This window comes from Micromesistius poutassou (assembly GCF_964030765.1).
Source record: "Micromesistius poutassou genome assembly, chromosome: 3".
Lineage (NCBI taxonomy): Eukaryota > Metazoa > Chordata > Actinopteri > Gadiformes > Gadidae > Micromesistius > Micromesistius poutassou.
In genome coordinates this window covers 12,766,393-12,781,955 of record NC_140273.1, presented here as the reverse complement: position 1 = coordinate 12,781,955, position 15,563 = coordinate 12,766,393, and the positions used below count along the sequence as shown (strand labels likewise).

The 15,563-nt window shown below is 41.5% G+C and overlaps 1 protein-coding gene across 2 annotated transcripts; it reads right to left on the bottom strand.

The window, feature by feature from the left end:
* LOC311340974 (uncharacterized protein) lies at window positions 1–15,563 on the bottom strand. Of its 2 annotated transcripts, XM_084465889.1 has the most exons (6): window positions 15,374–15,563; window positions 10,363–10,407; window positions 9,125–9,169; window positions 5,698–5,845; window positions 5,212–5,373; window positions 1–4,884 (listed from the first exon to the last, which is right to left on the bottom strand). In XM_084465889.1, exons 1-6 carry the CDS (start codon window positions 15,422–15,424, stop codon window positions 3,509–3,511), a joined length of 1,827 nt encoding a protein of 608 aa, XP_084322015.1. In that variant the 5' UTR covers window positions 15,425–15,563; the 3' UTR covers window positions 1–3,508. The 2 variants fall into 2 exon arrangements, with proteins under 2 accessions (XP_084322015.1, XP_084322016.1); XM_084465890.1 differs by lacking the exon at window positions 10,363–10,407.

Sequence of the window (15,563 nt, the reverse complement as noted above, 5' to 3'; positions counted from 1 at the left end):
TTTTTGACACAGGATCCAAAGTCTCGGTTGAATAAAGAGATGCAAATGTTTATGTAATACAGTGGATAACCCAAAATCAAGAAAATATACATTAAAGATGCCAAATCAACCGTTACAAGACAGCTATATCAAAAAAGACATGATGGGTGCAAGCAACTAGGCACCAATAAAGTGAATGTATTTATCTGTGAGCATTTACAGTAGAATATGCATCAGGATTTTCAGTACAATACACAACAGGTAAACAAATGTACAATTGGATATTTTTCTTCTGTTCTGACATACTATTGAAAAAGGCCTAGGTTTAGATATCAACGCTGATAAATATTATCATGTTAACTAACACCAACAATAATCACCTTTGGCCTCATAATAAGCTGCAATGGTTTTTAATTTCACACCACCAATTTCTTTCCTCTTATACATGTATGCTACACGGATAAGAGCAGAAGTCATAATTGCACAATAGGATACCCTCAATGTACACCACATGTTCGCTAATATTACTTTGAACTATTCCACCTACAACCACGTAAGATGCTGCTTAAGAGTCTACTGCTCACTTGCAATTCATGTAAGCTAACAGAAATGTTAATTTCTACATGGAAAAATAAATAAAAAGTATGACATCCTGTCATAACAGGGGTTTTATCTTCTTTGCCTAAATAAACTGTTTTATGTTTTACCGTTTTAAAATGAGATAGTACAAATATAGAATAGATACGATCTGGAAAAAAGTTGAGTCAACAGTCCTTTGCAGTCATTTCTTAGCGAGGTAACAGTCTTACATTGGGCCTTGGCCTGTCGGTAGTAATGAAAGGGGAGATCTCACACACACACACACACACACACACACACACACACACACACTTAGAAAAGGCAAGAGAGAACTAACTACTTTGGCTCAAGTGTCTTACTGGGCAAACTCAGTATCAGAGCGGGCACAGATAAAGTCTGTTCCACCTAATCATAGAACAATGAGCCGTTGTTCATGCCAAATAAAGAGCCACATACAATCAATGAGCCATGCCCTTTGCCAAATACAGGGCAGCATTACGAGGTAAACTTATTTTCACAACTTTCACAAGTCCTTTTCTTTTTGTCAAATGCTCACTTGAACAAGGGAAAAAGGTGTGATTACTATTCTATTGCTAAATACTAGTTCTGCAAGTCTCGTGTGTGTACTTTGTACTGAGAATATTTTATAAAGAGACTGCTTAAGTGTTGATAGAAAAGAAAAGTAAATTTTTGGTATACCAGTACATACAGCCAAACGGGAGACACATACATAGCAGCACACTGATGACATGATGTCTAATGCAAAATATATTATCTTATAGGCACGATATACATACTGCAAGAGACAATATTCTTTTAAAAGCCCAACCCAATGACAAAAAGGGATTGTTGTTATACTTGATATTTATCTATTTCTTTTATACAAAAATGTACAGTAGTGAAGAAGCAGTGGAAATGAGAATATTAGCCTGTACGTTGCAGGCTATATTCACCTTGATTGGGACATCACTGTCTCTTAATTATCTGCCTCTTCCGTCAGGACACATTTTCACAGCCGGCCCTCGAGTCATCCTTAAACTATATATTTTGGAGAATAAAGAAAAACCCAGGTGCTGTGGAAACTAACGATAGGAAGGTGAGAGGTAAGCTCCAGGCAAATTGTGATTCCTTAATATGGCCTCGGCATACTTTCAAACCAACTCAAAGAAATCACAAATAAAAAATGTTCTCCAGCAAAAGTGAGACACTGAATGTATGTGTGTTTTCAAGGAGCCACGTTAAATATTGTAACACAAATGCTCTCTTCTTTTTTCTTTTTCTTTTTACAATATAATTGTCTGCACGTTTTAGCTATGGAAATCAGTCAGCTAAGAACTAAAACCAAAAAATATATCAATCATGTTTCATATGTTAAGAGCATGACCACAAGTACATGATAGATCAGACCACTTTGTCTTGCGTGTAACATATTCCTACGAAAAAGATCACAATAAACACAGTCAGGATTGCTTTCCGAGTATCCTCTGTGAAGATTTCACATGCCAAACAAGTTTGTGATCGTAAACAGTCTCTCTTCTTGTCATTGCAAATGCATATACATTCATGTGGTATATGTGGGTGAAAGCCGCGCTAAGAACGCCCGCTTTATAAACAGTTCCTGCCTCATAAAAACAGTCCATCATTAGGGTGGAGGGGGAGGCGCTCTTAAAGAGTTGAGACTAGGTTGAAGTTCCCCTAACTAAGCTATTACAAAGGTAACAGTGACACAATACGTTTGAATAACAGTCAAAACGAAGAGGGATTGTAGTTCAATTATAAAGCTCTGTCACCCAAGTAGATATTTAGTTTTGTTTTGAGTCTTTCTTTTCAGTTCGGCCATCTTGAATGAGGGAGGAAAGACACAGTGTGCTAAAGACATGTACTTTAAATATGTAAAATCGTTGTTTCTCTCCCATTAGTGCTTTCATTATTGCCTCTGAAATAAAAAAGAAAAGCAACCTAAAGCTGAACCTGATAGCGTAGTGTCAAAACCAAACCAAAAGTTGTAGATGGGCGATAGTAAACTAAATATTTGTTAAAGGCAAAATGCTTATTAATGCCATAATTCACAGAACCAATAAATTACGTCTCTAATCACCATGAAAACACGTTATGGAACTGCACAATTTGGCAGTGATTTATAAAATTAATAAGTACATTTAAAAAATATTGGAACCCTCAATGTGGTCAACAGTCAATGCAACCAATGCAATAAATCTAGAAAGTATTTCTGTTGTACAATTCATAAGTACACAATAACAGTCTTCCCTTCATCCTCAACAGATCATGGGTAATCTCTATCTATATGTTTCAGAGAAAGTTTTTTTTTGTTTATAAACAGTCCATCTAGCCTCATTATAATACAATAAACCGACTGTTCAATAGCAATGGGGTTCAAACTGCGAGGATTAATAAAGTCAATGAATCTGCGTGTGACTGGGCAGTCACATGCTCAGCTGGATTCAAAGACAGAGAAGTTAGGAAAGTAAACCATAAAAGAAAATGTACGTATGTGTGTAGAGTGTGTGGGTGTATGTGTGAGTCTGTATACGTGTTGTATGTGTGTGTATACGCTGTTTTCCTTACTTGCAGTGAATTGAAGATACAACATGGAGAAAACGGATATAAAAAGTGAAGCCATTTCCTTAGAGTCCGGTCTGTGTGGGAAAGAAAAGTCTAACTTTCAAAAAAAAAACAACCCCAGTAAATAAAACCCACTTCCATATTACCATCTCCAGTCATCGTTAGCAACATGCTAACACCCTCTAATTCAGCCTTTTTAATTCAAGCAATTGTTGCAGGCTGGGCACCTATTAGCCAATCCTTTGACCCGCTGTTCCTGAACAGCAGAAGGTGCTGCTGGGCCCCGCGGTAAACCGCCCCGACTGTCGTTGGGATTTTGCGGTACCTCAATTCTTCCTCGGACGAATCCTGTCACCAGACCACCAGCTCATGACGTTTCCACGGTGACGGTGGCCTTGCCCGCCTTGGGGGGCAGACCAGAGGACGTGGTTGTCTCCGTTCGCTGGTACTGGCGCCCCCCTGCCGCCACCGCCGCCGCCTGAGCACGGAGGGAACAGTCTACGCTGTCGTGCAGGACCTCCTCTGCCCCCTCCCCGTCTCCCAATGGACCCCCTCCTCCTCCTCCTCCTCCTCGTTTCCCCCGGTTACTGCCTCCACCCTTCTCCACCGTGGGATCCTCCTCCTCCGTCCGCTTGATGTGGCAGCGGCACACCTCAATACCCGAGTCGCCCGTCAGCCTGCGGTGGCGGAAGTGGTCTTCGTCATCTTCATCCTCATCCTCATCCTCATCTAGATCATCTTCCTCTCCTCCTCCTCCTCTGCGTTGCTCTTCCTCCTTCCCCCTCTGCGAGGCCACTTCCTGTTTGCGCTCCGGGTCGCAGCGCTGGTGATCAAAGAACGCCACACTGGAGGAGAAGAGGGCATGTTTGGGGAAGGGCAAGGGCGGCGGGGGGAGGCTAGGGGAGGAGCCCCCCGTCTGGAACAGCGCCCCCAGCGGGTCGGACACGACCAGCGGGCGGACCGGAGGAGACACGGAGGAGGGGGCCGGCGAGGAGGAGGAGGAGGAGGAGAAGGGGGGTGGGGGGGCCAGTGGGGGGGAGAGGATGAGGGGGGAGAGGGGGATGCGCGGGGGGTGGGGCGGGCGAGGGGGGTTCAGGGAAAGCACGGGAAACGAGCGCCCGGCGCCGTTCGCGGCGGCGGCGGACGAGGGCTGCATTCCGCCGCGGGGCGCCCCCCCGGGATCAGGGCCCGCGCCGGGGAACGGGTCGGGCGGGAGAGGCGCAGAACGCCCGGGCCTGGTGGTCGACGCCACGGTGACGGCCCGATCGGCGCCGTCCCCGGGAGTGGAGCCGCGGCTGCTGTCGTAGGTCTCGTCCGTCACCTGCACGGAGAAGGAGGTGCTGGAAGGGGAGGTGATGGAGCAGGACTCGCAGGAGCAGCTGGTGTAGTTATCGGAGCTCTGGGAGGAGGTCATGGCGCTCCTGGCGGGGGTGCGGCCGTGGCTGGGGGCGTAGGGGGTGTGGCTGGGGGCCTGGCTGGGCGGGTACGGCCCCTGGCTGAGGGGGTAAGGGCCGTGGGTAGGAGGGTAGGGGCCGGGGTAGGGGTATGGAGGGCAGGGGGGGTGAGGGTGGTGGTGGTGGTGGTCGTGGGTGTAGGAGGAGCTTGGGCCTCCTCCTCTCCCGCCGCCTCCTCCTCCTCCTCCTCCTCCTCGCAGGGCAAAGACGGAGCTGTAGGGGGGAGGAGGGGTGCAGGGCTGAGCTGCCACCTCCTCGTAGGACGGAAGTTTGAAGGAAGCCAGGAAGCCTACGGCAGGGGATTTGTCAGGTCAAAAACAAATATCCGTTGAAGTGGGTTCCACTAAACCCCTTATATACAGAGGTTACCAGCTTTGGCCAGCTCTTGATTATTTAGCTATTTGTTTACTTTCTGCTGCTTTTGTCATTGAGCAGAAGCTTTTTTGTCAAAAAGCTACTAACCAGGACTTTCTCTAATACTTAGCTGATAAGAAACATTTAAAACAGCTCTTAACCAGCTTTAAGGTTGGCTTTAAAACCGTGGACTTGTCTACTGTCCGCTGACGACAATCACAAATCCCTCTGACTACAGTGATGGTGAGTGGAAGGTTCATACTTAGGTCCAGCATGGAGGTGGGGTAGTTGCAGGCGCCGTTGTAGGCGATCAGGTTGATTTCTCTCTGTCTCTGCTGGTGCTGGAGCCTCAGCTTGGCCCAGCGGTGGCGGTATGCACAGAAACAGCTGAACAGGATCACCACGGTCGACAGCAGCCAGAACCCTGCAGTAGCCGGCAGAAAACAGAGCTTAGCTTCTGCCTGCTCCCAAACTCTCTGCTGTTAACGGTAGCATAGTTTTTCGTTTTTTTTTTAATATATATATATATATATATATATCTCTTGCAGGATGAAAAGTACATCAACCATATGGTGGTTTGATAGGTGGTTTGATATCCTTGGCAAATGCTCATTTGATCTAAATCTCTAAAAATTCAAAATTCAACTATAAGCATTAAAACAAACAAAAACGTTTCAGCTATTTGTGCTTAGGAGCTTAGTTAATAAAATGTCACTTGGTAATTGAAGTGCATTTAAATGTGACCTACACCACAGTTCATAATAGTAGGTGCAGCAGCCGGTCTCTCCGCAGCAATGGCCCGTTTCACAGAGGTAGCCGGGCTTGTTGTTCACCCCGGGACAGTATTTAGGACTGACTACGGGTTGGTTGCCAGAATTCCCGTGAAATGTCACCACCTAGCGAAAGAAATGCGACATTACAATATATCCATGCCCTTGCAAGAATAGCTTGAAGTATGGAAGTAACCCAATGAAATGACATGAATCCTTACCATTACACTCTGTTTTATTGAAAAATTTTTTTTTTTTGGCCCACCACCACTCCCCTCTTCGGAGGACAATTTTATTTTTAATTAAGCAATACATTTCTAATAATAAACACAATATGTTACATTCATATTTAGATTTACATTCAGTGCATTAACTGTTGTCCTACTGTAACCATTCACCCTGTTTTAGTGTGATCCTGGATCCATATAAGGGGAGGGGAGATTATGTATAGCACCACGTACAGAGTGTAACACATAACACATTAACACCACGGTGACAGACAGACAACAGAGGGAAGTAAGACGGGACAATATCAGAACTGACAAGACGGAACTGGACAGGACAGTTGACAAACACAGGGACGTATTTTTAGTGATTGGGTAGAATGATCTGTGATTCACATTAGGTGGTCATGGTTTGAGTTTTGAGGGGTTGGTAGAACATGTTATGCATGAGTGTTGATAATGTGTGCCTATGTGTATGTGTAAAGTGGTAGCTGCAGGGTCGTAATCATAGATAAATTAGGTTATCTTATCTTGTTATTGTGTTAGTGGCGAAAGGAGAGAGAAAGGGAAAGGGAATATTACTGGGTTGATATGTATTTTTGTATTGTAGACGTTATTCGTGGTTGGGTGTGTGGTTATGTAGTTGTGTACGTGGCTTTAGCTTACATTTGATTCTGTATGGGGTTTAAATGGATTGTAAATATATTCCAGGTTTCATTAAAGGCTGATGTAATCTATGATTAAGTTGATCCAGTGGATGATATGGCAAGATGTTTTAGATTTCCAGTTTAGAAAGATTATTTTATTGGCGGTAGCTAGAGAAATGAGTAATGGGTTGTTATATTTGATTGGAATGGTTACTTGAGATAGATCTCCGAGCAAGCACAGCTTTGGGGAAAGTGGGATGCTGCAGCCCAAGATAGATGAAAGTTTTTTGTGACTGCCCTCCAAAGTGAATACACTGGTTGACAGTCCCGAGTGACATGCAAATAAATCAAATATCTGTATTGATTAATCTCATTTTGTGCATTCTCTCTTGTGAAGTGTGTTCTGTGAATGGTTTTATATTGTATAAGCTGCAACTTTGTGTTAGTGGTCATTGAGAAAATGTTTTGATTGATCTGTGTCCAGAAGTCGGGGTTGTGAGGAAGATCCAAGTCCCTTTCCCATTTTATGTTTGGGAGTGTTATGCAAGTATCTGACATGGATAGAGTTTATGAGTTTATTAAGTTTTGAGTTCATTTTTTTTCAGTTGGTAATTTTAATAATTTCATTTATTAACCCTGAAGGCAGAAGTGTATTGTTGGTTACATTAATTTTAGATTTGATTATGGATTTTAGTTGTTGATAGTGAAGGAATTGGTCCAACCCTGCACTTCTGGATTAGTGTGTTAAATGATATTGGTTCTTTGGAATATATGATGGAGGTGGGTGATTCCCTTTTTTTGCCATGATGTAAAGTATATAGGGGTGTTGTGCTGCAGGAAGTCCGGATTGTGCCAATTGGGGTGTATCTGCATGGTACTAGTTGTAATTTCCTGATTTTTTTGTTTTCCACCAGGCTGTTAGAGTTGAGGAAATTGTGATATTCTTGTATAAGTCCAGTCTTTGGATTGATTGAGGTATGAACGGAAGGTCTGCAAGAGATGTGATTTTAAATAATTGTTGTTCTAATTCTATCCATGAGTTATTGTAATTGTCCTTTTGAGTCCATTTATATAGGTATTGCAGTTGATTTGACAGGAAATAGTGGAGAAATGTTGGTGCTTCGAGGCGGCCTTGCGACTTTCCGTTTTGTAATGTAGAATGTGAGATCCTGGGTTTTTTGTTTTTCCAATAAAATTGAGTTGTTAGTGTGTCCAGTGTTTGAAACCATTTGTTAGTGGGAGTGATGGGGAGTATTGAAAAGAGATAATTAATCTGGTTTAAAGTTCTAATTTTAACTGTTGCAATACGTCCAATGAGAGTGAGTGGTAATTTGGTCCAACATTTGAAATCATCTATCTATCTATCATCTATGTTTTTTATTAGAGGGGAGTAATTGAGGGAAAATAACTCTGACAGCCTGGAGAAAATAATGATACCTATATATTTTATATTGCCAGTGTTAAGTGGGGGAGTGATATCTTGAGTGGCATCCCATCGGTCTTCAGATAAGGATAAGATGGTTTATTTTTTCCAGTTTATTGTATAGTGAGAGATTGAGGAGAATTTGTTTTGTGACGTGGAAGGGTTTCGGAAGTATAATAATAAATCATTGGCATAAAGACTAAGTTTGTGTTCTGAGTTATCATTCATAATGCCTTAATTTTATTGTTTTGTCATATTGCTGCAGCCAATGGTTCAATATAGATTGCAAATAATGATGGGGAGAGTGGGCATCCTTGCCTGGTTCCTTGGTGAAGCTTGGTGAGGTGATCCCATTTGTGACTATTGTGGCTCTAGGTGAAGTGTAGTGTTTTTTTTCCAGTGGATGAACGACTCCCCAAAACCAAATTTGTGCAGGGTGTTAAATAAAAAGGTCCAATTTACTTTGTGCTTTTTTCTGCATCTAATGATATAACTATGGTTTTGTCTTGTTTCTGTTGTGATATATTTATTAAGTTGAAGAGTTTGCGGATGTTATCTGAAGCGTGTCTATTTTTGATAAAGCCAGTCTGGTCGGAGTGGGATTAGCAATGGGGTGACTGTTTCTATTCTTGTTGCTATTGCCTTTGTAATGATTTTCAGGTCTGTGTTAATTAGTGAGAGGGATCGATAGCTTGAAGGGTGGGTAGGGTCTTTATTGGGTTTTAATATTAGGGTGATTATGGCAGTGTTCATATGTGTGGGTATAGTGGAGGAGGTCTTAATTTCCATGGTTACTCTGTAAAAGAGTGGAGATGATGGAGATGATTACATAACTTCCATCTGGATCTATGATAGGTGAATTATGAATAAATGGGATGTTTTTATCAACTAAGATTGCGACGCCTCTTTGTTTGCGGCTCTATTCTTTAATTAATTTAAAAAAGTTGAACCTGACGTTGGTCAGAAATGGTCACCTAAAATAACATAATAAGAGAAGCTATTGTCGTTTATTGTATTGTATTGTTTTGTAAACTGCATTGCATGTAAAACATCCCTAATCAAGCCTGTAGTGGCGGTGCAGGCGGTGCAGGCTGTGAGCGGTGCGCCGTACCGTGGAAGACTCAGTGCCATCCAAGCCCTGCAGGGACATGGTCATCTGGGGAACACAAAGCACACACACACGCAGGGAAAAGCTGCCGTTTATATGGCTGACATTTCAAAATGGAGAGAAATGTCAAGGGGTTAAGGGCAACTCTCACGGACGTGCTTGACAGAGAATCAGATTGAACCTTTTGAGCTTTACATTAAATACATTATTCATTTATTTATTTAGAACATGAAATGATAACAGAGCATTTATGTAACAACGTTTGGGTTGTTGGAATATTGGGTAAGGGTAATGTTAAGTGTTTAATTTTCTCTTCTAAAGTAATTTGTTCTTTTTGTTGCAGCTTTTTCTTGTGCGATGAATATATTATTGTTTCTCTTGTTACAGCTTTACCTGTTTCCCATTCAAATGATGGCGAGATTTCTGGAGAGTCGTTCATTTCCTGGAACAGTTCCCACTCCTTTTTTATCAGTGAAATGAAGTCTGGATCTTCTAATAAAGATGTATCAAAGCCATCTGGTTGGAGATCTAACATGCAGTTGGATGTTTAATGAGAGGGAAACGGGAGCATGGTCACTTATTGTGATTGGCTGAATTTTGTTGTCTTGGATGTATTGGGAAGTTGAGTTGCTTTTAAGAAAAGAGTCAATTCTGTAGGAGGATCCATGGCGAGAGGAGAAATATGAATATTCTCTGGATGATGGGTTTTTCATTCTCCAACTATCGCCAAGTTCACAATCAATCATGTATAGTTTTATTACTTTGGTGGAGTGCCAGTTCATTAAGTTACGGATTAGTTATGGACCGGTCGATTGTAGGGTTAATGACGGTATTAAAATATCTGGCTATTATAATATTTGTTGAGTTATAGAGTAGAGAAAAGAAATTGTGGAAAAAAGATGGTTTGTCTTTGTAAGGGCTGTAAATGTTTGCAAAAGTGTATTTTGTTTGGTTTTGTTTTGTTGCATTGATTATATATCTTCAATCTGGATATATGATAGGTCAATTATGAATAAATGGGATGTTTATATTTACTAAGATTGCGCCTCTATTCTTTAATTAAATAAAAAAAGTTGAACCTGACACTGGTCAGAAATGGTCACCTAAAATAACATAATAAGAGAAGCTATTGTCGTTTATTGTAATTGTATTGTTTTGTAAACTGCATTGCATGTAAAACGTCCCTAATCAAGCCTGTAGTGGCGGTGCAGGCGGTGCAGGCTGCGAGCGGTGCGCCGTACCGTGGAAGACTCAGTGCCATCCAAGCCCTGCAGGGACATGGTCATCTGGGGAACACAAAGCACACACACACGCAGGGAAAAGCTGCCGTTTATATGGCTGACATTTCAAAATGGAGAGAAATGTCAAGGGGTTAAGGGCACAGATCGAGTGTGTGCAAGTGATTGAGAGAGGTAGATAGAGAGAGAGGTAAAGAGAGGTAAAGACAGGTAGAGAGAGAGGTAAAGAGAGCGAGGGTAGAGTGATTCAATGGAACAAGATGGGAGGGCCCGCAGAAATGGAAGGTAACGATAATAAGAATGGCAGCCGAGATATGCTTAATTGACAACGGTGTGTCTGAAAGAGCACAAGATCAACACGTTAGACGTATAAAGACGCATACTAGTCTATCGAATGGCCTATTGTTTTAACCAGAAGACGATATTCTGAGCTTCCGAGGAGGCAGAGCTGTCCTTTGAAGGGGAAGGGAGAGAGGGGATAAAGGAGGAGTAGAAGAACAAGAATAAAGAGAAGAGGAGGGAGGCGAGGATGTGGCTGATAAAGGCTGAGTTATGGAGCCTACATGATTCCCATGCAGGGACTTTCATTTGGCTTCAGTAGTGCCGAGCACAAGTGCCTCATTGTCGTCCGCCTCACCTCCGACTTCAACCAGCCGTCACGCCCGCGTGTTTCACTGCACGCGAATGAGAGAGAGAGGCCGAGAGAGAGAGAGAGAAAGAAAGAAAGAGAGAAAGAGAGAAAGGGAAAATGCTCCTCTCTGTGCTATTGGAGCAGGGGCCCCTGTCCCACACAATGTGAGTGTAGGAGCCACGGGTGCTTGCTCTGTGTGTGTTACACTGAGTCTGCATCGAGGGAAACCTCAACGCTTTGTTAGCTGTAACCGCTGGTTGTGTTGACCGGGTGTTGAACCCAAGATAACACAAAACACGTGTACATGTACCCAGGCATGGACAAGGGTGAACATTTATACACAGACAGACAGACAGACAGACAGACACACACACACACACACACACAAATAAGCATGCAAACACACTAAGGTTTGTTATTTCATTTTAATATAACGTGTAAATCAAACTTATGATATATTATTTTAATTTGAATCACAATTTATATTTTTTGATTGCAAGCTTTCCCAATTAGTTAAATGCTTTGGTGATTTGAATAAATATGAAATTAATTGCGCAAACCTGCACAATTCAGCTTGCAATCAAAAAACTAAATAAATTATGACCAAAATTAAAAAATATATCTTAAGTCTGATTTTATACACCGTTATCTGTTAAATGCAATGAATAATCAAAAATTATAGCTGCTGCGCAGCAATGGGTCGGGTCCGGGCTAATTTTGGCAAATTCTGAGCAACAAACAGGAGAATAGGAAGACAGGACAGTTGACCTTATAATGTTCAATTTGCACCAGTTGAGGATTGAACCCACAACCTCTGGAACCAAAGACCATTGTCTATCGCACTGAGCTAATTGGCTAATTGGCAAGTGGCATTTCAACAGTGGCTTCACAAATTGAGTAAGCCATTCACTGTCGTGCAGTCAAAATTTCAGAAATTCAGTCATCTAAACAAAAATCTGATAATACATAAATTGCATCTTGACAGCATGGAAATGTTGGTGATTTGTTTTTAATGAAGTGTTTTGCTTCATAAGAGAAAATATGATGTTTAAAAATTCCACTCTCACATTGGCTCCTTCAATGTGTTGAGCAGAATTCAAAATGTTCTCAAAAATTCAGTTTTTGAGATAAAATTCTGATATTTGCCAAACTTCATCAACCATGACTCCAGAATATTCTCAATTTTTTTCAGGAAGATTGAAAATGTATTTATCAAGAATTTGATGGTATACGTTTACAGTACTGTTTACAGTCATACGTTTTCATGCACTGTAGGATCAATTTTTGCTTAATCAGAAATCCGAGAAACAAGTTTTGTTGAGGACGGTCTGGAGATGCTCTGTACCAAGTTTGGTGACAATTGAGCAAAAATTGTGGGAGGAGATACATTTTAAAAGTTTTACAGTTATTGAAAAAAACAGAGTGATGGACTTCATAATTTGTAATGAGTTTAAGTGGACTAAAGTTTCAGCAGTATTGAGGCTACATTGTGGTGAAGTTTCAACACTGTAGCATCTACCGTTGGTTTGGTAGGAATTTTTTAAGTTTTTAAATTTAAACGCTTATTGTGCCCCCCCTAGGAGGGGGGGGCAGATGTCCTTGGAGTTGAGTGAATCTGGCATGGGACTGGACCTTTGTGCAAAGTTTGGTGAGTTTTCACCCATGGGAAGTATGACTTCCTTGGAAGAAGAAGAAGAAGAAGAAGAAGAAGAAGAAGAAGAAGAAGAAAGAATTCCTAGGAATACAATAGGTTCCCGGCAGCTTAGCTGCCCGGACCCTAATAAGAATATATTACCAGATAGAATAATCGCAATTATAATTGTTATAATCATGCAGACCTATTACAGACTCACACGGTCTGCAGTCCCAATGCCTACAGCCCACACAAAAAGTGTGGTTTTTTGAAACTTAAATTGTTTCAAAACTTTTTGTAACTTAAATTGTAGTTTGGGATAAAATTATCTGTCAAAAAGATGCAACATCAATGTGTGTAGAACTCCTAAAGAAATCCCAATCATTGATGAATGAAATGTATAAGCTACCATTGTACATGTACATAGAGCCATCGAACTGGCTCCGGTTTTCGAGTGATCGGACTGGCTTCGGTTTTCGAGTGATCGGACTGGCTCCAGTTTTCAAGCAATCCAACTGGCTGGGAATTTCGAGGGATCGGACTGGACTTTTCTTTTTCAAGCGAGCATATTTGCTTGGGATTTCGAGTGATCGCATTTGCTTGGGTTTTCGAGTGCACAATGTTGATCTTCACAGTGCACAACATTATCATTTTCATTCTAGGTATGCGACTTTTATGCAAGTTTAAGGCTGACCCTCATGGACATTTATCTTTGATTGCAGCTTGACAGTATGGTAGACACCTTTAAAGGCTAAGTTATTTTTTATTGAGACATAATGTTGAGCTGATACTATTAAAGGACAGAAAGTAAAATGGACTATTCATCATTTATAATAGTTGGCTAGTTAATTAAAGAATAATAAATGGCTGTTTTTATCAACAGCCCCTCTCTTTAGCACAAGGGATGTTAGTACAGTATGTGTTCATGAAAAGGAGCTTGAAAAAAATTATTTTGTCAGGCATATGTGTGGGGTGGTACATTTGTGTGGGGTGGTATGATTTGAAAAACATGCATAGTATGATTTTGAGCGGTAAAAAAAGTTTGAGTTTTAGTTTTTTATAAATGATCAATTACACAACAATAACATAATAATAATGATATATGTTATACCTATATTTTGATATTTATATTAAATACTTTTATATTAAAATATAAAAGTAGCAAGGCAATGATACAGTAAATAACTATTTAACTAACTAAAAAACAAACTTAACTAACTAAGTCAAACCAACCAAGCTTCTATTGGACATTTTCTGTCCAATAGTTACCCAGAGGTCAGATAAAGGTCGGTTTGTTTCTTTATCCCAGCTGTTTTTGTAGTGTAGGTTTTTATCCAGCTGAGATGTTTGCCTCAGAGTAAAGTAGACATCACACAAAATGGTTGTTTTTGTTCCAAAGCAGGAGCTAAGAAAAACATTAGCATGGGAGAGGAGTGCTCTTCATCAGCGGCTACAGTACCACTGATTGCAACAAGTGGACGCCTTAATGGGTGCGTTATGGGCCTGTTCCAGGCTCCCTGTGACTGATTAGGGCGCTACCGTCTTCTGCACTACTCTTCAAGGAGATGAGTGGTAAGTCAGGGGCCCTGATTGGAATGTCAAAATGATAGTTAGAAAAAACAACAATAACCCTTTTTGGGGCATTTTTCTGAAAGAGAAGGATAATTTACCTTAAAACTGAAGACAGAGGAACAAGTGATAGAAATTCAAAGAGCAGGTTCCTTATTCTGGTATAGGGTATCTGGTATAATAATAAGTCATCATATTTTATACATCTCAGAATTTCCCCTTGTCAAATGTGTAATTCACTTGCAGTTAAAAAGCTAAATCTTTAACATTTATTCTCACACTAGTGGAAAAGACCCACTGCCTTTACGCAGTGTGTTTAATATTGTTGTATATTTCATAATAACGCAATTCTGTACTGTTTCAAAGTCAAACCGATACTGATATTGGCAACACACCAGGCGAGTTCAAACCTAGGGGTCAGCTATCCGCCGCAACCTTGCAGGCCTTTCGCGTTTTCAATTCATCAGGACATCAGGATCACAAGCCTTTCCACGGGTAAACCAAAGTTTACATTAAAAGTAAAAATAATATTCCATAATTGCGATGGTTCCTCACGACATTTGTTCGTTTTCAGTGTCCACTTGTGATAGGTAATATATTTTCCTTCTCAAGGTATAACTCCATCCTTACATGGAGCGGTAGTCCACTTGTCTTATGGTTATACAATCTTCATCAGTGACTTCAGAATTTATTAAATGTGTTGTGGTCTGCGTAAATGTGTGTGTAGATTTCCTGGCGCATTACGGACATTTGTCCTCACGGAGTGGGGGAGGGGGAGGGGGAGGGGGAGGGGGGGGGTAACTTTCATTAAAGTGCAGTCATTACACAACGCCTCGACATAGTAGAGACAGTAGAAAGCCAAAATACTTGGAAGGCGCGCCACTAATTGGCTCACTTTCACGCTGGCTGCGAGACGATTGCTGCAGTGCATTGAAATGTTGCGGTCTCGAAAATGTTGAGCTATAGGCCTACGATTAATGATCAAATTATGCTACCAAATTGTTGCTTTGCTCACAATCAAAGAAATGACAGACGACATATAAATACAGGCGAAAGAGTCTGAATGGTGTTTGTCAACACAACAGGCCAGTTGGGGCAGCATGTTACGCTGCTAGTGGAACCATAGACCAGCTGTTGACATCATGCGTTCCCAAAGACAAGACATGCATGGACCGTGTTACCTCCTCGGCCTTCAACCCAAGGCAGAACGTCAGCGTTTTCTCTGGATCCATGACGGGAGACGGATACCGGCGCAAAATACAAAACAAGGTACGATACGTGACCCGGGATGTTATTATTCTGCTAAGCCCCCATCTCTCTCCCACTCCTCAGCCGCGGCCTCCCCTCTCGCCATTCCTCCTCCTGAGCGTG

Bases quoted from the DNA above. Each gene is read 5' to 3' on its own strand.
- LOC311340974 (XM_084465889.1), bottom strand. From the start codon at position 15,424: ATGGATCCAGAGAAAACGCTGACGTTCTGCCTTGGGTTGAAGGCCGAG. The intron at 10,408-15,373 runs GTAACACGGTCC...TGTGTTCCCCAG, and splicing joins TTGGGTTGAAGGCCGAGGAG to ATGACCATGTCCCTGCAGGG. The intron at 5,846-9,124 runs GTACGGCGCACC...TTCTTTCGCTAG, and splicing joins ATGGCACTGAGTCTTCCACG to GTGGTGACATTTCACGGGAA.